The sequence below is a fragment of the Nerophis lumbriciformis genome, linkage group LG20 (genome assembly GCF_033978685.3).
Source record: "Nerophis lumbriciformis linkage group LG20, RoL_Nlum_v2.1, whole genome shotgun sequence".
Taxonomy (NCBI): Eukaryota; Metazoa; Chordata; class Actinopteri; order Syngnathiformes; family Syngnathidae; genus Nerophis; species Nerophis lumbriciformis.
In genome coordinates, this window is record NC_084567.2 from 14,592,501 (window position 1) to 14,614,511 (window position 22,011).

The following is a 22,011-nucleotide window of genomic DNA, read 5'->3' on the forward strand; positions in this document are numbered from 1 at the left end:
TTAGTCCGATGTTGATGTGATTAAACCTCTTTCTTGTTTGGAATAATGTTGTCCCGATACAAATATTTTGGTACCGGTAGCAAATTTATTTTGATACTTTTCCAAATAAAGGGGACCACAAAAAATTGCATTATTGGCTTTATTTTAACCTAAAATCTTACGTTACATTAAACATACGTTTCTTATTGCAAGTTTGTCCTTGAATAAAATAGTGAACATACTAGACAACTTGTCTTTTATTAGTAAGTAAACAAACAAAGGCTCCTAATTTAGCTGCTGACATATGCAGTAACATATTGTCATTTTCCATTCTATTACTTTGTCAAAATTATTAAGGACAAGTGGTAAAAAATGAATTATTAATCTACTTCTTCATTTACTGTTAATATCTGCTTACTTTCTCTTTTACCATGTTCTATCTACACTTCTGTTAAAATGTAATAGTCATTTATTCTTCTGTTGTTTGGATACTTTACATTAGTTTTGGATGATACCACAAATTTGGGTATCAATCCGATACCAAGTAGTTACAGGATCATACATTGGTCATAATTTAAGTTCTCATGTGTCCAGGGACGTATTTCCTGAGTTTATAAACATAATATAAATTTTTTTTAAAAGAAAGAAGATGTGATGCCAAAAAATATCGACATAATTATAGCAATATTGACTAGATACGCTCCTGTACTTGGTATCATTACAGTGGATGTTAGGTAAAAATCCACCAATGGCGTTTGTTTACATTTTGACGCCGGGAGCGATGGTGTGTAGTGAAGCATGTTTAGCTATTCCTCGTCCTGCAGGGATGATCCTTGTAAGAAACTGACTTTATTTGTCGCCATGGAGGCGAGGATTAGTGATTTAGAAGTAGCTAAAACCCTGCAGACTGCGAATGGACAATTGCCGCTAGCTCGCTAGCCATGTCTTAAAGCAACTCTTCCTGAGGGCGTTTCAGTGTTATAACTTCACCTTTATCGTTAGTTTTTAAGCCAAAATGCGTCTGTTCTCCCTTTTCTGTCTACACACATTTTCTGCTTGTAAGTACTTTGTGATTGTGCGCTGCCGAACATGCCCGTCTGCTCGTAAACCAGCAATTATAACGTGACGACGACGGGGGACCAGGGGGGGTGGCGGAGGCGGTATAGTACCGAATATGATTCATTAGTATCGTGGTACTATACAAATACCGGTATACCGTACAACCCTAGTTTGGAAGATACATACAATTGTAACTGTTATTTCTTCATGCGCATAATAAATATTTATAAAGTGTTTGGATGTATTCATTTATGTAAAATGTTCATTAAATGTAATATTGACTGACAAAAAGTGATTCAACGTAATGTTTTGATATTTACACATCGCATATTTACACACGCATATCTTATTAGAGTACTCTTATGAGCAATACATATATTTAAATCAAGTACCTACTGTACTGTTTACTTTTGAAATACCCTTCAAATCAATTTTTGGCAGCTGCAAAGTGGTCATTTGGGTAGATATTTGCTCTATAAGGGTATTTCAACAAGTAAACAGTACAGGAGGTACTTGATTTTGATATATGTAATGCTCATAAGGGTATTCTAGTAAAATATGCAGAGTTAAGATGTTTCAATATCAAAATATTACTTGAAATCAATTTTTGACAGCAGCAAAGTGGTCATTTGGGTAGATTTTTAGCTCTAAAAAGGGTATTTCAACAAGTAAACAGTACAGTAGGTACTTGATTTTGATATATGTAATACCCATAACGGTATTCATGAAGGAAAGAAGCAAGTAAATGAATGTTTATAACTGAATACATTTACATATGCATAAACATTTGTTTTCTTTTGTATTATTTTTTTAATGAATTGAGTAACGTAAATGACAACATTTTTCAAAACACAATATAGAATGTGAGTTATAACAGGATAATGCGTACATTTATCATTTGTTTTCAAACGGTTACAAAAAAGTGGGACCCCTATAAATTTACTGTGGGACACTATTTTTATGACTTGATGGGGTCCCTGGGACCCCATTTTGAAAATTCCTAGCGCCAACACTGTAACATATTGTGTCAAACTGGTTTTCATTGAGGGCCACATCGCAGTTATGGCTGCTCTCTGAGGGACACTTTTACAGTGAATACGGTATATATTAATTCTAATGTAAAATCTAATGATATCATTACACAATTCCCTATGTATTTAAATATTTATTTACGTCCAAATTAATGGGTAACGTACTTGCAAGCATTTGATTCTAATAAAAAACATTGGGCATATATGTTAATATAAGAGTGTACAAACTTTTTCCCACCAAGGGCCGCATACTAAAAAGCCAAAGTAGGTGGGGGCCACATTCATGTATTTTCATTATGTAAAAAGGCATCCTAAAAACAGACATGACTTGCAATTTCTCCGTCAGAATTGAAAAAAGGAATAGGTTTAGTAAAAACATTGACGACGCGCGATATTTCCATGCTTGCGCGGGCCACGTATAACGATGCAGTGGGCCTTGAGTTTGACACCTGTGGTTTACAGCAGTGGTCCCCAACCACCGGTCTAGGGACCGGTACCGCATTTGCAACGGGCCGCACAGAAACATTCAAGATGGATGTATATTACAACTCCTGATAGGTATATGCACATTAATGAACATATCAAATGTTCACGTGCCAGATTGCAGCCAAAGGCTAGATTCCAGCTGCAGGGTCATTTTATATTTTGAGGGTTCTTAACCTGTTCGACATCAGGACCCAACTTTTCCAATACAGAGGGGCCCGGAGATCACTCCAATATCAACACTGAATTAGTCATCTTACTCTTGATTTTGATCATATTCAATAATATCTTACCTACTTACAGTTCACTACCATGTCAAATTATATAAAAGCATGTGTTCGTCACAAAGATTATTATTAATTTAACAAATAAACCTTAGGCTTAGGTCAGGCAGATTAGAAAAAGAAGTACTAACCAAATAAACAACACATTTACATACAATATGTATTATGTTGTGCTAAAATAAATAAACTAAATTAATAATAAATGTTTCTTAACTTAACTGTCAATAAAATTAAAGTGCAAATGAAAATACAGCTTCACAAATTTAGTCATAATTTTTGCGCTTAAGAAATTTCTCTATGACATCAGCGCCAGACTTCTTCTGTTTGATTTATATTGTCATTACTGCCACAATTGGTGGAAAAGTGTATTACAGCTGAGTACCGCTGCCGCCTATCGGGACCACAGCTGAAAAAAACGATATATTACATTCTAGGGGGCACTCGTGGCCCAACACCGGCCCTATGGTTAAGAAACACAAGTAAATAGTACCTATATGCCATCAACATGCCGGGACCACGTCTTTGCAAAGAAACACGCCCAGGTCTCCCACTACTTCAGCGTTATGGTGTGTTGATTTTTCACGCTAATTTTTTTGCTATTTTTATCTGCCAGACGTGAAAATAATGCATACATTAAACCGGTCCCTGGTGGAAAAAAGGTTGGGGAACCCTGGTTTGCAGGACTAAAACGTGTGTTCATGAGGATTACAGCTGGGGTATTTCATCTATAAAACACAAAAGAAACGTTCATTCTCAGTAGGTGGATGATTCAGAAGTTGGCAGCTACTGACATTTAGGAAACTTAATAAAAACTACACTAAGGGGGTTGCCTACAGCCACAGTTATGAATGTGGTTTCACAATTGGGACAATGTCTGACAAATGATACGGGCCTGACCTTGGCAAACATTTTGAGTCTGGAACTGGGTTTTCTGGACGTGGTCACCATGATTTTAGGGTCTTCAACTCCAGCCCATTTGTACTCGTCGTCCATGTGCGAGCTGACACCTGGAGGATGGATTTGGAGGAGCGTAAGACTGAGGTATGGCGTTAGCGGCAAGACGAGGCTCTCACCTTCTGCACCGTCGTCATCGTACTCCAGGAGTTTTTGCAGCTGCAGCGCCTCTTTGCGTACCTCCGTTGGCAGGACCAGGTTTTCTAGAGGGGAGAACTAAACATGACTCATGTCTTTCATACACACATACTGTACAATACATACATACATACACATACTGTACAATACATACATACATATACTGTACAATACATACATACATACACACTGTAAAATACAGACATACATACTGTACAATACATACATACAGTACAACATACATACACACATACTGTACAATACAGACACATACACACACTCTGCAATACACACACACACACATACTGTAAAATACAGACATACATACACATATTGTACAATACAGACATACATACATACACACTGTACGATACAGACATACATACACATACTGTACAATACAGACATACATACAGTACAATAAATACATATACATACTGTACAATACAGACACATACACATTGTACAATACAGACACATACACACCTACTCAGTGGCCTAGTGGTTAGAGTGTTCGCCCTGAGATCGGTAGGTTGTGAGTTCAAACCCCGACCGAGTCATACCAAAGACTTTAAAAATGGGATCCATTACCACCCTGCTTGGCACTCAGCATCAAGGGTTGGAATTGGGGGTTAAATCACCAAAAATGATTCCCGGGCGCGGCCACCGCTGCTGCCCACTGCTCCCCTCACCTCCCAGTGGGTGATCAAGGGTGATGGGTCAAATGCAGATAATAATTTCGCCACACCTAGTGTGTGTGTGTGTGTGTGTGTGTGTGTGTGTGTGTGACAATCAATGGTACTTTAACTTTAACACACACTGTACAATACAGACATACATACAACATACTGTACAATACAGACACACACACACATGCTGTACAATACAGACATACATACTGTACAATACAGACATACATACATACACATACTGTACGATCAGTGTTGGGACAAACGAGTTACTGTAACGCCGTTAGTTTCGGCGGTAACTAGTAATCTAACGCGTTATTTTTTTATGTTCAGTAACTCAGTTACCGTTACTACATGATGCGTTACTGCGTTATTTTACGTTATTTTTTATTTAGTATCGGATAGAAACAGAAGATCTGAGTGTGTTTTATTGGATACTATCTACTTAAAGTTAAAGTTAAAGTGCCATTATGTTGCAGCTATTCAAAATAGTTTTGTCAATTTGTTCTGGCCTGAAATAAATTGGCCCTTTGAAACATATCTTTGTCTTTGTGTGTTGTATGTAGACCACATTGCTTTCTGAGTTCAGTGATGCAAACGCATGTCAGGTTGATCAACAGATTGTATTATTCTCCAGTGCAATAACAGTACTGAAATGAAGGCATAAAGGGCATTAATGGGAGCCTTAAAAAAAACAACTAAATAATTACTTTTCACAGTAACGCATTACTTTTTGGTGTAAGTAACTGAGTTAGTAACGGAGTTACTTTTGAAATAAAGTAACTAGTAACTGTAACTAGTTACTGGTTTTCAGTAACTAACCCAACACTGTGTACAATACAGACATACACACATACTGTACAATACAGACATACATACACACACACACATTCTGTACAATACAGACAGACATACATATACATACTGTACAATACAGACATACATATACAGGTACATACTGTACAATACTGTACAATACAGACATATACATACACATACATACTGTACAGTCCCTCACTAAGAGTTGTAGAAGGCTGTATTTTGTTAGCATTTTATCAATACCCATATTGATATTCCTTATCGATACCGGTAAATGATAATGATGTAAATTGTGTAAACTAGAGCTGAAACGTTACTCGAGTAATTCGATTACAAATTATTTTCGAGGAATTTTTGCTGAGTCACTAAGTTAATTTTTTATGGCATTTTGCCTCGTTAAGGCCATGTCCACACGAACACAGATACTTAATAAACGCATACTTATCTCTGCGTTTAGGCCTCTTGTCCGAACGCAGACGCATACTTTTGGCCCGCAAACACCCGGAAATGATATGTGTCAATAAAGTACTTAATATTTTCTCTCTACATGTAATCGATTTTTTTCATTTTGACAAAAAAAAATATATGTACTGCTTGAAATTACATGCCTTTTAACCTTTAATAGTATCCATTATTATATTTTACAGTAAAATTTTGTAAATGTAAAGTTTTTATTATAAAACCGACAGTCTGACAAGAATGAAATCCAGAGGCAAATTCATACATTATTGGCTGTTACTAGCGGCCCTCTGATGGCAGCCATAACTGCCATATGGCCCTCAATGAAAACCAGTTTGACATCCCTGGCCTACTGTATACGTAGAGCTCATCTACAAACCATATTGCTTTAAGACTTTCAAAATAAAAGGAAAGAATAAAAAGAACCCGAAGAAGACCACACAGATCTTTCACTGTGCTTCTATTTATTACAATTACACTCAGTTTATCATCCATTCATTTTCTACTGCTTGTCCCCAATAACCATTAATAGTAGCATATTACATTATAAAGAAATTATATTTATGTATGGCATTCATGATGTCAATGAACCCAATTAGCATGTTAGGTAGGCGTGCATATGGAACAATAGAAATTGTTATTTATGCTAAAGTTGAACACGGAAGTATTTGAGTGACGGACCGGAAGCCATATTAAAGGCCTAGAAAGACGCCGGCACGTGACGTCACGGATTGTAGAGGACATTTTGGGACAGCATGGTGGCCAGCTATTAAGTTGTCTGTTTTCATCGCAAAATTCCACAGTACTCTGGACATCTGTGTTGGTGAATCTTTTGCAATTTGTTCAATGAACATTGGAGACAGCAAAGAAGAAAGCTGTAGGTGGGAAGCGGTGTATTGCGGTCGACTGCAGCAACACAAACACAGCCGGTGTTTCATTGTTTACATTCCCGGAAGATGACAGTCAAGCTTTACCATTGGCCTGTGGAGAACTGGGACAACAGAGAGTCTTACCAGGAGAACTTTGAGTTGGATACGCAGACACGGTACCGTGAGTACGCATGCAGCTGCGGCTTCTAAACATTTGATTGTTTGCCAGTACGTGCGTGCCGCTATGTGCATGTCACGTACGTAACTTTGGGGAAATATATGTGCTGTATGAACTTTGGGGAGGTTAACGGTACTTTGGGCTGTGGGTTTGAGTGTGGTGTGCAGGTGTTTGAGTTGTATTGGCGGGTTATATGGACGGGAGGGGGGAGGTGTTTGTTATGCGGTATTAATTTATGGCATATTAAATATAAGCCTGGTTGTGTTGTGGCTAATAGAGTATATATATGTCTTGTGTTTATTTGCTGTTTTAGTCATTCCCAGCTGAATATCAGGTCCCACCCGCCTCTCACAGCATCTTCCCTATCTGAATCACTCCCACTGCCCTCTAGTCCTTCACTCTCACTTTCCTCATCCACGAATCTTTCATCCTCGCTCAAATTATTGGGGATATCGTCGCTTTCTCGGTCCGAATCGCTCTCGCTGCTGGTGGCCATGATTGTAAACAATGTGTGGATGTGAGGAGCTCCACAACCTGTGACGTCACGCTACCCGTCTGCTACTTCCGGTAGAGGCAAGGCTTTTTTATCAGCGACCAAAAGTTGCGAACTTTATCGTCAATGTTCTCTACTAAATCCTTTCAGCAAAAATATGGCAATATCGTAAAATGATCAAGTATGACACATAGAATGGACCTGCTATCCCCGTTTAAATAAGAAAATCGCATTTCAGTAGGCCTTTAAATGTTGACAGCTATTGTACGTCTGTGTGGTGTGTGCATTATGTAAATAAAAAGACCCAGTGATGATTTCAATGTTTCATTTTTCTGAGTGAATTCTGTGTGAAAAGCTGTAGATATTATGTGACTGGGCCGGCACGCAAAGGCAGTGTCTTTAAGGTTTATTGGCACTCTGTACTTCTCCCTACGTCCGTGTACCACTCCGTACAGCGGCGTTTTAAAGTCATAAATTTTACTTTTTGAAACAGATACCGATAATTTCCGATATCACATTTTAAAGCATTTATCGGCCGATAATATCGGCAGTCCAATATTATCGGACATCTCTAGTAAAAACTAATCCTTGTAGCTGCGTCATTAGTCCAGAATTTTAATGATCTTCTTGGACTAACCCAATTAGGAACCGGTCCCCAAAAAATACCGGTACAGGCTAGACATCCCTACTAGTGGTGCAACGGATCAACATTAATCTGTGATCCGTTTGGATCAATATCTTAGATTCGGCACACATGTGAGCCGCGGGTTTAATTTATGAAAAAAAAAGTTGTGCGCATGTGCAGTCCACACACAGCGTGGTCATGGCGAGTGGGGTAACGGAGGAGCTTGAAAGCACAGCGCCATTTAAATCCCCTGCATGGGAGCATTTTGCCTTCCCTGTCAATTACAATGATGAAGGAAAGAGGTTAGTGGATAAAACCGTGACTGTGTGTAGGCACTGTGGCACAAGAAAGCCATATGACAGTGGAAACACATCTAGCATGGCCACGCACTTGAAGCGACATCACCCCTGTGTTTCACCAACATGAGTGAAAACAAAAGCTGCGCAACAACTAGGGACGATGTTCGTTAAGAAATGATCGATGTTGATGCCATTATTGAATCCTCTAATCGAACCGATTCCTTATCGAATCACTTATCGAATCCAGATAGGTTGTTGTGTGTGCACGGAGTTCCAAAAGCCGTAGATGTTATGTGACTGGGCCGGCACACTGTTTATATGGAGGAAAGGCGGACGTGACTGAGGACAGCATGCAAACGTTAAAGGGTGAAGGTTTCAGGTGAGAGAGGACACTAAAGGCACGCCCCCAGTGAGCATATAGTGCTGCTATGTGCGTTGTAAATAAAAAAATTGCAGACAAACACATCACCAACATGGACGAGGTGCCGCTCACTTTCCACATCCTGGTGAAGCACACTGTGGAGAAGAAGGGGACCAGCACGGTAGCGAATCCATGCGCACAACGGGGCAAGAGAAGTCGGCTTTTACTTTTAATGGACAGAAACTGCCACCTATGGTGATTTTCAAGGGGAAGACGCTACCGAAAGAAAAGTTTCCACCTGGAGTCGTCATTAAGGCATGACGAAGGAACTCCAACCGCTGGACATGGGTGTAAACAGGACGTTCAAAGTGAAGTTGTGAGCGTCATGGGAGCGATGGATGACAGACCAACACAGCTTCACCAAAACTGGGAGGCAGCGTCGGGCGAGTTACGCCACAATTTGTGAATGGATGGTGGATGCTTGAGCTAACGTGTCTGCTTGCACTGTTGTTCCAGCTTTCGCAAAAGCCGGCATCTTTTCCGAGGAGCCCCACGACAACAAGACTGACGTTGAAAATGAGGAGAGGGAATATGGTGTGTTTGATGGAGAACTTGCCCAGACACAGAAGATGAGGACTTTGATGGATGAGGATTGATCAAAAAATAATGTGAGTACATTAGGGCTGGGCGATATGGCCTTTTATTAATATCTCGATATGTCACGATCAGAGGTGGGTAGTAACGCGCTACATTTACTCCGTTACATCTACTTGAGTAACTTTGGGGATAAATTGTACTTCTAAGAGTAGTTTTAATGAAACATACTCTTAGATATTTTCTTTTACTTAAGTATATTTATAGAGAAGGAACGCTACTTTTACTCCGCTACTTTTATCTACATTCAGCTCGCTACTCGCTACTAATTTTTATCGATCTGTTAATGCACGCTTTGTTTGTTTTGGTCTGTCAGACAGACCTTCAAAGTGCCCGCCTTACTGGTGACGTTTCACTTCGTTCCACCAATCAGATGCAGTCACTGGGGACGTTGGACCAATCAAACAGAGCCAGGTGGTCACATGACCTGACTTAAACAAGTTGAAAAACGTATTGGGGTGTTACCATTTAGTGGTCAATTGTACGGAATATGTACTGTACTGTGCAATATACTAATAAAAGTTCCAATCAATCAATCAAAAGTGTGAAGGAAAAAAGATACTTTTTTATTTCAACCGTACATCCCGTCAAAAGCCTAAAGACTGACCGCACATGAGGACGTTCCTGTCTTCACAATAAAAGTGCCGCTCCATCGCGCCTGCGCTTTCAAAACAAGAGTCTCCGAAAGCCAGCGCAAACAAGCTAGCAAGCTAAGGAGTTTGACGCCAATATATTTCTTGTAAAGTGTATGAAAACTAATATGGAAGCTGGACAAATAAGATGCCAAAAACCCACCCCTTTCATGTGGTATTAGACAGAAAGGAGGAACTTTTCTTCTCCTCACTACTGTCTGATTCCAATCAATGCAAGTCATCAGAATCAGGTAATACACCAACTTATATTCTAGTCTTCATGAAAGAAAGGAATCTATATGTTAAACATGCATGTATATTCATTAAAACACCTTTAACATGTAAACAAATACAGCAAAATAAATACATATAAATTATATACTGTATATATCAATGTATATGTATGTATGTATATATATGTATATATATGTATGTATATATATATATATATATATATATATATATATATATATATATATATATATGATATGAGTGTGTATGTTACTCATCAGTTACTCAGTACTTGAGTAGTTTTTTCACAACATACTTTTTACTTTTACTCAAGTAAATATTTGGGTGACTATTCCTTACTTTTACTTGAGTAATAAATCTCTAAAGTAACAGTACTCTTACTTGAGTACAATTTCTGGCTACTCTACCCACCTCTGGTCACGATACACGATATAGATCTCGATATTTTGCCTTAGCCTTGAATGAACACTTGATGCACATAATCACAGCAGTATGATGATTCTATGTGTCTACATTAAAATATTCTTGTTCATACTGCATTAATATATGCTCATTTTAAACTTTCATGCAGAGAGGGAAATCACAACTAAGTCAATTTACCAAAACTGTATTTATTAAACAGTTATTAAGCAGTGGCACAAACATTCATATAAATTCCAAAACAGAAAGTGCAAGATTGTCAGAGACATTTTAAAACAAGCTATGAGTGCACTTCTGTGCATGATGTCACTAAGATGACATATCAAAAAAACACTAAATTAAAGTGCACTTTTTGTACAGAACACCACTACAATAGTTTAAAACAAATAAAGTGCACTTTTGTGCATGATGTTACACAAGATATTTCAATAACTGTCAAATAAAAATGAGCTGCATAATAGGAAATCAAATAGTGTATGTCCTTCGCTGTGTGGTAGGTTCCTGCGGACGTTATCTCCTGTTGTTGACTAGTTTTTTCATACGTTGTTGATGTGGAAATAGTTGCGTGGGCATTTTGTGGGTGTGGCACCGGCCGAGATGTTCACTTGCAGTTTCAAGCGCTCTTCATTCTCTAGCGGGTGACTTTTCAAATGGTGCTATACATTAGCAATGCTGCTAATTTTTGTAGCAATGCTTTTGCCGCATACTTGTAAAACATCTTCTCGCTTGAAGCCAAACCACCGCCAGATGATGGCCCCTGTGCTGTTTTTCTTGAGAATTAATTCTTCCTTCATTTGTTACCAGATTCGCACCTTCTTTCTCTCATATTACCACTCGCACCGCTCCGTTAGCAGCCACCACTGCAAACGTTACCCATGTCGCTACCTCTCTGCTCGGCGAGGGCGTGTGACGTTGCACGCGCGTCAGTATGTGACGTATGTAAGAAGGTGCGCTTGTTTTATGTCTCTGTGAGAAGGAGAGACAAGAAAGAGTGAGAAACGCCTGTAGTGTAGTGCCCGCAGCTAAAAGCAACTGCGAAAGAACGTATATTCGAATATCACGATATAGTCATTTTCTGTATCGCACAGAGACAAACCGGCAACATATCGAGTATATCGATATATCGCCCAGCCCTAGAGTACATTGATAAATACTTCAATAAAGTACAACCGAACTCAGCTTTGCTCCTGCTGCCTTTTTAAAACAGCGTCCATGCATGCTAGCGTATGTTTAACCATGCCTGCGCCCAAAAATACGCTGCGCCTTATTTATGCGTTAAATACAGAAATAGCACCCGTAACTGACACGGCGCCTTTTAATACGGTGCGCCCTATGGTCACGAAAATACGGTATAGTGGCTTCGATAACGGGAACCGGTTCTCAAAAAAGGATTCGAATCCATGGAATCGGTTCTTTTCTTATCGAAGCATCGGGAGAACCGGTTTTCGAACATCATCTCTACTATAAAGTTGAATGTCTTTCGTTAAGTCCTACATAGTGTTTATACTGTAAGTGTTGTACTTTTTACACAACAGCTGTCTGTAATGTGCCTCTTAAAGGGGAACATTATCACAATTTCAGAAGGGTTAAAACCATTAAAAATCAGTTCCCAGTGGCTTATTTTATTTTTCTAAGTTTTTTTCAAAATTTTACCACGCAATATCCCTAAAAAAAGCTTCAAAGTGCCTGATTTTAACCATCGTTATATACACCCGTCCATTTTCCTGTGACGTCACACAGTGGTGCCAATACAAACAAACAGCAAGGTATAGCGACATTAGCTCGGATTCAGACTCGGATTTCAGCGGCTTAACACTGTCTGATAAGATAATAACTAACAACTATGAACTAGGTTTACAGCATATGAAATACATTTGGCAACAACATGCACTTTGAGAGTGCAGACAGCCCACTTCAGGCGCGCTAAGAACATATATTTTTCCACGATTTCAGCACTCAGGTTAACCATACCTAAATAGACACAAAATACTGCATTACACAAGACTACCGGAAAGTACTCGAATGATTGAAAAAAAATAATGCTTTTAAGCTAAATTATTGGTAAACACAGTTTATGTATAATAATTTACGTAAAACCGCGAGTAATGAATAAAGTTTTCATCAATTAATATATTCTGTAGACATACCCTCATCCGCTCTCTTTTCCTGAAAGCTGATCTGTCCAGTTTTGGAGTTGATGTCAGCAGGCCAGGGAAGCTAGGGTCGATATTCTTCTCTTGATCATCTTCGGTGGCATAAGAGACGGTGTGAGCCAAGACATCCAGGGGGTTTAGCTCGCTCGTCTGCGGGAACAAACTGCCTCCATTGCTTGCCGTGCTACCGAGGTCCGTTGTCCCTCAATAGCTCACACACACCGGCAGATTCAATGGGGGTCTGGCGGCAGATTTCTTTGACTTTATCGTTGGAAATGCATCTGCTTTGAGTGTCGCAGGATATCCACACATTCTTGCCATCTCTGTCGTAGCATAGCTTTCGTCGGTAAAGTGTGCGGAACAAACGACTGACCATTTCGTCGGCTTTTCCACACCCTCGTATTTTGAACAAATTTCGTCCAATTTCTTGCCACTTTCGCATCTTTGGGCCACTGGTGCAACTTGAATCCGTCCCTGTTCGTGTTGTTACACCCTCCGACAACACACCGACGAAAGTGAGAAAATGGCGGATTGCTTCCCGATGTGACGTCACGTTGTGACGTCATCGCTCCGAGAGCGAATAATAGAAAGGCGTTTAATTCGCCAAAATTCACCCATTTAGAGTTCGGAAATAGGTTAAAAAAATATATGGTCTTTTTTCTGCAACATCGGGTATATATTGACACTTACCGTACATAGGTCTGGTGATTATGTTCCCCTTTAAGCCGTAGTTTTCAATAACACATTTGGAGGTGTTGAAATCGCCATGTAAAATCACTACTGCTAATCAGAAGGATGTATATCCATACATCTATGGCTTTTGGAACTCAGTGCACACACAACAACCTATCTGGATTCGTTAAGGAATCGGTTCGATAAGAGGATTCGCTAATGGCATCGACATCGATAATTTCTTAACGAACATCATCCCTATCCTTCTTCTTTTATTTAAATATATATCTATATATATATCCCGCCCCCAGCGGGCCTTTTGAATATCTCCCTAATTCTGAGGTCTCAAGGTTGGCAAGTATGGATATAACAGCATAATGCATACATTTATCATTTGTTTTCAAAACGCTTACAAAAAAGTGGGACCCCCATAAATGTACTTTGGGACCCCATTTTTATGACTTGATTGGGTCCCAACAGGTGTAAAAGAAAGTGCATCTCTACCCTCCTTCAAAACCGCACTAAAAGAACACATCCAGGCAACTACAACCCTAGACTAACACCCTCCCCCCACCACATCCCACCTCCCCGGATTGTAATTAATCAAATGTAAATAATCTAATGTATATACTTGTTCTTATGCTTTCTGAGCTCACTATGTTCACTGCTTGCTGTACATATCCTACGAAGTCAGACCTACACTGTTTCAATGTCCATTTCTCAGATGATATTATTGTTGATGACTGAAGTGCTGATATCAACCAAACCTAACCCCCCCGCCCCAACCCCCTGATTGTAAATAATGTAAATAATTCAATGTATATATACTCTGATGATGATTAACTTGTGTGATGACTATTATGCTGATAGTATATATTTGTACCATAAATTGGTTAACGTGGACCCCGACTTAAACAAGTTGAAAAACTTATTCGGGTGTTACCATTTACCATGAGGTGTGGCGGAATTTGTCCTCTGCATTTGACCCATCCCCTTGTTCACCCCCTGGGAGGTGAGGGGAGCAGTGGGCAGCAGTGGTGCCGCGCCCGGGAATCATTTTTGGTGATTTAACCCCCAATTCCAACCCTTGATGCTGAGTGCCAAGAAGTGGTCTATTGTACAGAATATGTACTGTACTGTGCAATCTACTAATAAAAGTCTCAATCAATCAATGAATCAAACCCCATTTTGAAAATGCCTAGTGCCAACACTGTAAAACACACACACACACGCTACATGTTTACATACCATCGAGAGCCCCCTTGAGCTTCTGTTTTTTCTCTTCAATTGTTCGTAGTCTGTCCTCTTGTGCCTTTCGGAACAAATACTCCCGTCTCAACCTCACCTCTCTTCGGATCTAACACAGAAACACAATAATAGTCATCTACATGCTTTATACAAACATTAAAACAACATTACAGGGGTAGGATTAAATAAGCTTTGCTTCTTCCTACTTCTTTTCGGACATGATGTAAAGTGAAATGATATGAAACTGTGTGATGTATTATACTGCAAGTGTGTTCATGTTCAAAATAAACTAAAGAAAGAAAGAAGAAAGAACATTTTATGAGTGACTACATTTTACTCACGAGGGCAGCATTAGCAAACATTCATTGCGCTTTAGCAAAAGCTATCTTTGTGAGCAACATGGTCTCGTTTTAAATAAGTTAATAATCTATATTTGACTTATTAATGCCTGAATATGAGAGAAGAGTCATTTAAAGTCTAACAATCAAACTTACCATGTTTTTTCTTTAGCTAGCTGTTGCGCTAGCAACTTCTCACATGGTCCGGAACAACGTGACCAACAAGGCGGGTCATTGGTCAACAAGGGAACCAATAGGAGCGGTTGATACTAACAGGAAACATACCTTTCAAAATAAGACCTCGAAGTTGCAAAAGGAAACACCTGAGACGTCCTAAATGCGGTACAAAAGCCAGTGTTTTGGTCATTGAATGTTCTTTTAAAGAATGTAAATTGAAAAACAAAAATAGATTGGTTATTTCGTATTTCCTTTAAAATAAAACGAAATGTTCTTTCAATTTGCGGACACTAAGAGTTTCTTTTTTCAAAGTAAAAGCGGGGATAACTACGACGGTAACCGTGTGCTTGTGACTCTGGCTAAAATATTCTTCAGAGCCCTAAAAATGAATAATTTTAGACATGAGGCAACAAGGAAGGACATCTAGAGAAATATCGACTCACATGACAGAAACGGGGAAAAAAACAGACCAACACGGAAGTGGTTTAAAACCGGAAGTACTGATTTCAAGACATGACAGCGGACTGTAAAAATCAAAGACATGGTAAAAATAGTGAAATGTTGTATGGTGCCTATTTGAGTACTTTTTGCCTCCGCTTTCGTGTTACTTGTGCTTAGATTCCCGTCGATGTCAGTCCTCGTTTAAAATAATGTTCTGTTTAGCCAGACACACGGGTACCGTAGGATCCCTGCTTTTACTTTGAAAATAAAAACTTCCGGTGTCAGAGTATAAAAAAAAGAGTAGTTTTCCCCCTGTTGTTTTCTGGGGATTTACGTTGTTATATGAAATATAAAATAAAATCAAACCGATTTTTAGATGCTGTTATTGGTCTTCGACTCCAGCAAATAGAAAAACGCTTGTTTAAAGTATTCGTAAATATGAAATTCAAATAAACCAGTCGTTTTTTGTATTTCCTCATGAAACGGAAATCAAATGACCAAAATATACACTGATCTAGAAATATGACGTCATTCTTTATATAGGCTCACGTTCATTAACCTCAACGTGTTTTACATATTTATTTATGCGCTGTTTAATATTTAACATATTGTAAATATCAACGTGTGTGAATATTGACGCATAATACGTAATTTTGCCATAGGAAAATGTAATGAAAAATGGGTCATGTAAGTGAAAGTAAATATCCAACATTTTATTTATTTATTTAATTCATAAAAAATCAAACAAATGAAGAAAATAAAAATCAATCAATCAACATAAAGTAAATTATGAATGAAAAGGAGAAGAAATAAGTTAAACACATATGTGTTTAGGGCTCCACTCAGTCCTGAAAATGGTTCAAATAAGTCATATATATATATATATATATATATATATTTTTTTTTTTTTTCAACACTTAAACCTCTAGATCTACTTCAGATCTTTCGATATAAAGTTTATTATTATTATTTTTTTTATGTTTAAGGCTCTGTTTGTTAAAGAAACCTGTTTATTTATGGCTAAAACACAAAATATGGAAGATTTCCCCCCTAAAAAATTCAAAAGACGAATATTTAATGTGAAGTAATTGGAGCCTTAAATAAGTCAATAATTCATAACATTGATTTTGATAAATCATTATCTTTTTGACTCCTCTCTGAGCTGCCACCTTACCGTGGTAGAGGAGTTTGCGTGTCCCAATGATCCTAGGAGCTATGTTGTCCGGGGGTTTCTATGCCCCCTGGTAGGGTCTCCCAAGGCAAACTGGTCCTAGGTGAGGGATCAGACAAAGAGCAGCTCGAAGACCTCGATGAAGAACACAAACCAAGGACCCAGATTTCCCTCGCCCGGACGCGGGTCACCGGGGCCCCCCTCTGGAGTCAGGCCCGGAGGTGGGGCACGATGGCGAGCGCCTGGTGGCCGGGCCTGTCCCCATGGGGCCCGGCCGGGCACAGCCCGAAGAGGCAACGTGGGTCCCCCCTCCAATGGGCTCACCACCCATAGCAGGGGCCATAGAGGTCGGGTGCAGTGTGAGCTGGGTGGCAGCCGAGGGCAGGGCACTTGGCGGTCCGATCCTCGGCTACATAAGCTGGCTCTTGGGACGTGGAACGTCACTTCGCTGGGGGGGAAGGAGCCTGAGCTAGTGCGTGAGGTGGAGAAGTTCCGGCTAGATATAGTCGGACTCACTTCGACGCACAGCAAGGGCTCTGGAACCACTTCTCTTGAGAGGGGCTGGACTCTCTTCCACTCTGGCGTTGCCGGCAGTGAGAGGCGACGGGCTGGGGTGGCAATTCTTGTTGCCCCTCGGCTCAAAGCCTGCACGTTGGAGTTCAACCCGGTGGACGAGAGGGTAGCTTCCCTCCGCCTTCGGGTGGGGGGACGGGTCCTGACTGTTGTTTGCGTTTACGCGCCAAACGGCAGCTCAGAGTACCCACCCTTTTTGGATTCACTCGAGGGAGTACTGGAGAGTGCTCCCCCGGGTGATTCCCTCGTTCTACTGGGGGACTTCAACGCTAATGTTGGCAACGACAGTGAAACCTGGAGAGGTGTGATTGGGAAGAATGGCCGCCCGGATCTGAACCCGAGTGGTGTTCTGTTGTTGGACTTTTGTGCTCGTCACAGATTGTCGATAACAAACACCATGTTCAAACATAAGGGTGTCCATATGTGCACTTGGCACCAGGACACCCTAGGCCGCAGTTCCATGATCGACTTTGTAGTTGTGTCATCGGATTTGCGGCCTCATGTTTTGGACACTCGAGTGAAGAGAGGGGCGGAGCTTTCTACCGATCACCACCTGGTGGTGAGTTGGCTGCGATGGTGGGGGAGGATGCCGGACAGACCTGGCAGGCCCAAACGCATTGTGAGGGTTTGCTGGGAACGCCTGGCAGAGTCTCCTGTCAGAGAGAGTTTCAATTCCCACCTCCGGAAGAACTTTGAACATGTCACGAGGGAGGTGCTGGACATTGAGTCCGAGTGGACAATGTTCCGTAACTCTATTGTCGAGGCGGCCGATTGGAGCTGTGGCCGCAAGGTAGTTGGTGCCTGTCGTGGAGGTAATCCTAGAACCCGTTGGTGGACGCCGGCGGTGAGGGATGCCGTCAGGCTGAAGAAGGAGTCCCATCGGGTTCTTTTGGCTCATGGGACTCCTGAGGCAGCAGACAGGTACCGACAGGCCAAGCGGTGTGCGGCTTCAGCGGTCGCGGAGGCAAAAACTCGAACATGGGAGGAGTTCGGGGAGGCCATGGAAAAAGACTTCCGGACGGCTTCGAAGCAATTCTGGACCACCATCCGCCGCCTCAGGAAGGGGAAGCAGTGCAGTGTCAACACCGTGTATAGTGGGGATGGTGCTCTGCTGACCTCGACTGCGGATGTTGTGGATCGGTGGAGGGAATACTTCGAAGACCTCCTCAATCCTACCAGCACGTCTTCCTATGAGGAAGCAGGGCCTGGGGAATCTGTGGTGGGCTCTCCTATTTCTGGGGCTGAGGTTGCCGAGGTAGTTAAAAAGCTCCTCGGTGGCAAGGCCCCGGGGGTGGATGAGATCCGCCCGGAGTTCCTTAAGGCTCTGGATGTTGTGGGGCTGTCTTGGTTGACAAGACTCTGCAACATCGCGTGGACATCGGGGGCGGTACCTCTGGATTGGCAGACCGGGGTGGTGGTTCCTCTCTTTAAGAAGGGGAACCGGAGGGTGTGTTCCAACTATCGTGGGATCACACTCCTCAGCCTTCCCGGTAAGGTCTATTCAGGTGTACTGGAGAGGAGGCTACGCCGGATAGTCGAACCTCGGATTCAGGAGGAACAGTGTGGTTTTCGTCCTGGTCGTGGAACTGTGGACCAGCTCTATACTCTCGGCAGGGTCCTTGAGGGTGCATGGGAGTTTGCCCAACCAGTCTACATGTGCTTTGTGGACTTGGAGAAGGCATTCGACCGTGTACCCCGGGAAGTCCTGTGGGGAGTGCTCAGAGAGTATGGGGTAACGGACTGTCTTATTGTGGCAGTTCGCTCCCTGTATAATCAGTGTCAGAGCTTGGTCCGCATTGCCGGCAGTAAGTCGGACACGTTTCCAGTGAGGGTTGGACTCCGCCAAGGCTGCCCTTTGTCACCGATTCTGTTCATAACCTTTATGGACAAATTTCTAGGCGCAGTCAGGGCGTTGAGGGGATCTGGTTTGGTGGCTGCAGGATTAGGTCTCTGCTATTTGCAGATGATGTGGTCCTGATGGCTTCCTCCGGCCAAGATCTTCAGCTCTCACTGGATCGGTTCGCAGCCGAGTGTGAAGCGACTGGGATGGGAATCAGCACCTCCAAGTCCGAGTCCATGGTTCTCTCCCGGAAAAGGGTGGAGTGCCATCTCCGGGTTGGGGAGGAGATCTTGCCCCAAGTGGAGGAGTTCAAGTACCTTGGAGTCTTGTTCACGAGTGGGGGAAGAGTGGATCGTGAGATCGACAGGCGGATCGGTGCGGCGTCTTCAGTAATGCGGACGCTGTATCGATCCGTTGTGGTGAAGAAGGAGCTGAGCCGGAAGGCAAAGCTCTCGATTTACCGGTCGATCTACGTTCCCATCCTCACCTATGGTCATGAGCTTTGGGTCATGACCAAAAGGACAAGATCACGGGTACAAGCGGCCGAAATGAGTTTCCTCCGCCGAGTGGCGGGGCTCTCCCTTAGAGATAGGGTGAGAAGCTCTGTCATTCGGGGGGAGCTCAAAGTAAAGCCGCTGCTCCTCCACATCGAGAGGAGCCAGATGAGGTGGTTCGGGCATCTGGTCAGGATGCCACCCGAACGCCTCCCTAGGAAGGTGTTTCGGGCACGTCCGACCGGTAGGAGGCCACGGGGAAGACCCAGGACACGCTGGGAAGACTATCTCTCCCAGCTGGCCTGGGAACGCCTCGGGATCCCCCGGGAGGAGCTGGACGAAGTGGCTGGGGAGAGGGAAGTCTGGGCTTCTCTGCTTAAGCTGCTGCCCCCGCGACCCGACCTCGGATAAGCGGAAGAAGATGGATGGATGGATGGATTATCTTTTTGAACAATGAGAGTTAAAAAAATAAGTAAAGAAATCACACTAAAATCTTCATGCAGGATCTAAATTGGGCCCTATCACAAAAGTGTTAAAAATCAGTCAAACATTATTCTTTTTTTTTTTTTTTTTAACTTTCAACGCTTATATCTCAAGGTCAACTTCAGATTTATTTGTTGGTACAAAGTTTTAATTATTTTGTACTGCTAATGGAAAATGTAAGAAAAAGGGGTCATAGGTGAAAGTCTACATAGTCTGCACAGTAGAATTATGGGAAAATCAAAGCATGTGGTGGCCATTTTGATATTTTTCATTTCCAAAACCATTACAATGTTTAAATATTTGTTTTAACATTAAGGGCTTCCTTCAAGGGACCCGAAATGAAAATGTTAAAAATAAATATATTTTTTTTCCCAACGCTTAAATTTCTCAATTTCCGATCTGTCGATATATAGTTCCATTTAAAAAAATGTTTTATTCCGTTTTTGTAAAAGAAAACCCAGGCAAAAACACAAAATATTTCAAAGTGCAATATTTGATGTGAAGTAATTGGAGCCTTAATTATGTCAATAATTCGTAACATCCAGTATTATTTTTGGAGCAATGACAGTTTAAAAAAAATAAATCACACTAAAATTTCCAGGGATCCAAAAGGGTCCCACTCATTAAAGTGTAAAAAATAAGTCATATTTAATTTTAATTTTTTATTTTCAACCTTTGAGATCAAATTCATATTTTTCCATCAATGAGTGTTTATTTTTGTATTTGTTTGTTTTACGCCCATTTGTGTCATTAAAAGCGTGTTTTTATGGCTAACACAAAATATGCAATATTTCCTCCCCAAAAATATGTCAAAGTGTAATATTTGATGTGACGTAATTGGAGACGTAAATATGTCAATAATTCATAACAACATTGATTTTCCTTCATTATTATTTTTTGAGCAATGACAGTTAAAAAAAAAAAAAAAAAAAAAAAAATCACACTAAAATTCTCAGGGATCCAAATGGGTCCCACTCTTAAACGTATAAAAAATAAGTTATATATATATATATATATATATATATATATATATATATATATATATATATATATATACAGATGTATTTATTTTTTACTTTCAACGCTTTCATTTTTAGATCAACTTCAGAACCAGGTATTGATAAGGGTTGTTTTTAATTATTTTTGTTTTTTTCAAAGAAAACTTTGTATGGCAAAAAAATATGTTAAAGTGTAATATTTGATGTGAAATAATTGGAGCCTTGAATATGTCAATAATTCATAACATTGAATTCGAATTATTACTATTTTTTGGACAATGAGTAAAAAAAAAAAAAAAAAATCACATAAAAATTCTCAGGAATCCAAAAGGGTCCCACTCATAACAGTGTGAAAAATAAGTAATTTTTAATTAATTTTTTTTTAAATCTCTAGTTCAACTTCATATTACTGAGTTTTTATTATTTTTTTATTTGTTTGTTTATGCGCTTTTATGTCATAAAAATCCGGCAACAACACAGAATATGCAATTTTTTCCCCATAAAAGTGGAATATTTGATGTCTTAAATAGGTCAATAATTCATAAGATTGATTTTGAACAATACGTTGAAAAAATGTGTGTGTGTGATGGACACATTTCGAGACCAGGGGGGCCAAACTTTGTACACTGAGGGCCGCACGCTGAGGAATGAAAGCATGCGGGGGCCCACAAGGGTCTCAGCCATAAACATGTTAAAAATGAGTGACAAATTCTTATTTTTTAACACTTAAATCTTCTTAAGATCA

General features: G+C 40.6%; 1 protein-coding gene across 1 annotated transcript in view; it reads right to left on the reverse strand.

Annotated features, from left to right (window-relative positions):
* Positions 1 to 15,645, reverse strand: part of imp4 (IMP U3 small nucleolar ribonucleoprotein 4) — a 23,431-nt gene extending 7,786 nt beyond the window's left edge. Inside the window, exons 1-4 of the mRNA XM_061980516.1 lie at positions 15,246 to 15,645; positions 14,752 to 14,860; positions 3,910 to 3,993; positions 3,734 to 3,843 (exon numbers count right to left, since the gene is read on the reverse strand). Of these exons, the coding sequence (XP_061836500.1) occupies positions 3,734 to 3,843; positions 3,910 to 3,993; positions 14,752 to 14,860; positions 15,246 to 15,248 (306 nt within the window). The 5' untranslated portion in view covers positions 15,249 to 15,645. The remainder of the gene's footprint in view (positions 1 to 3,733; positions 3,844 to 3,909; positions 3,994 to 14,751; positions 14,861 to 15,245) is intronic.
* Positions 15,646 to 22,011: the final 6,366 nt, after the last annotated feature.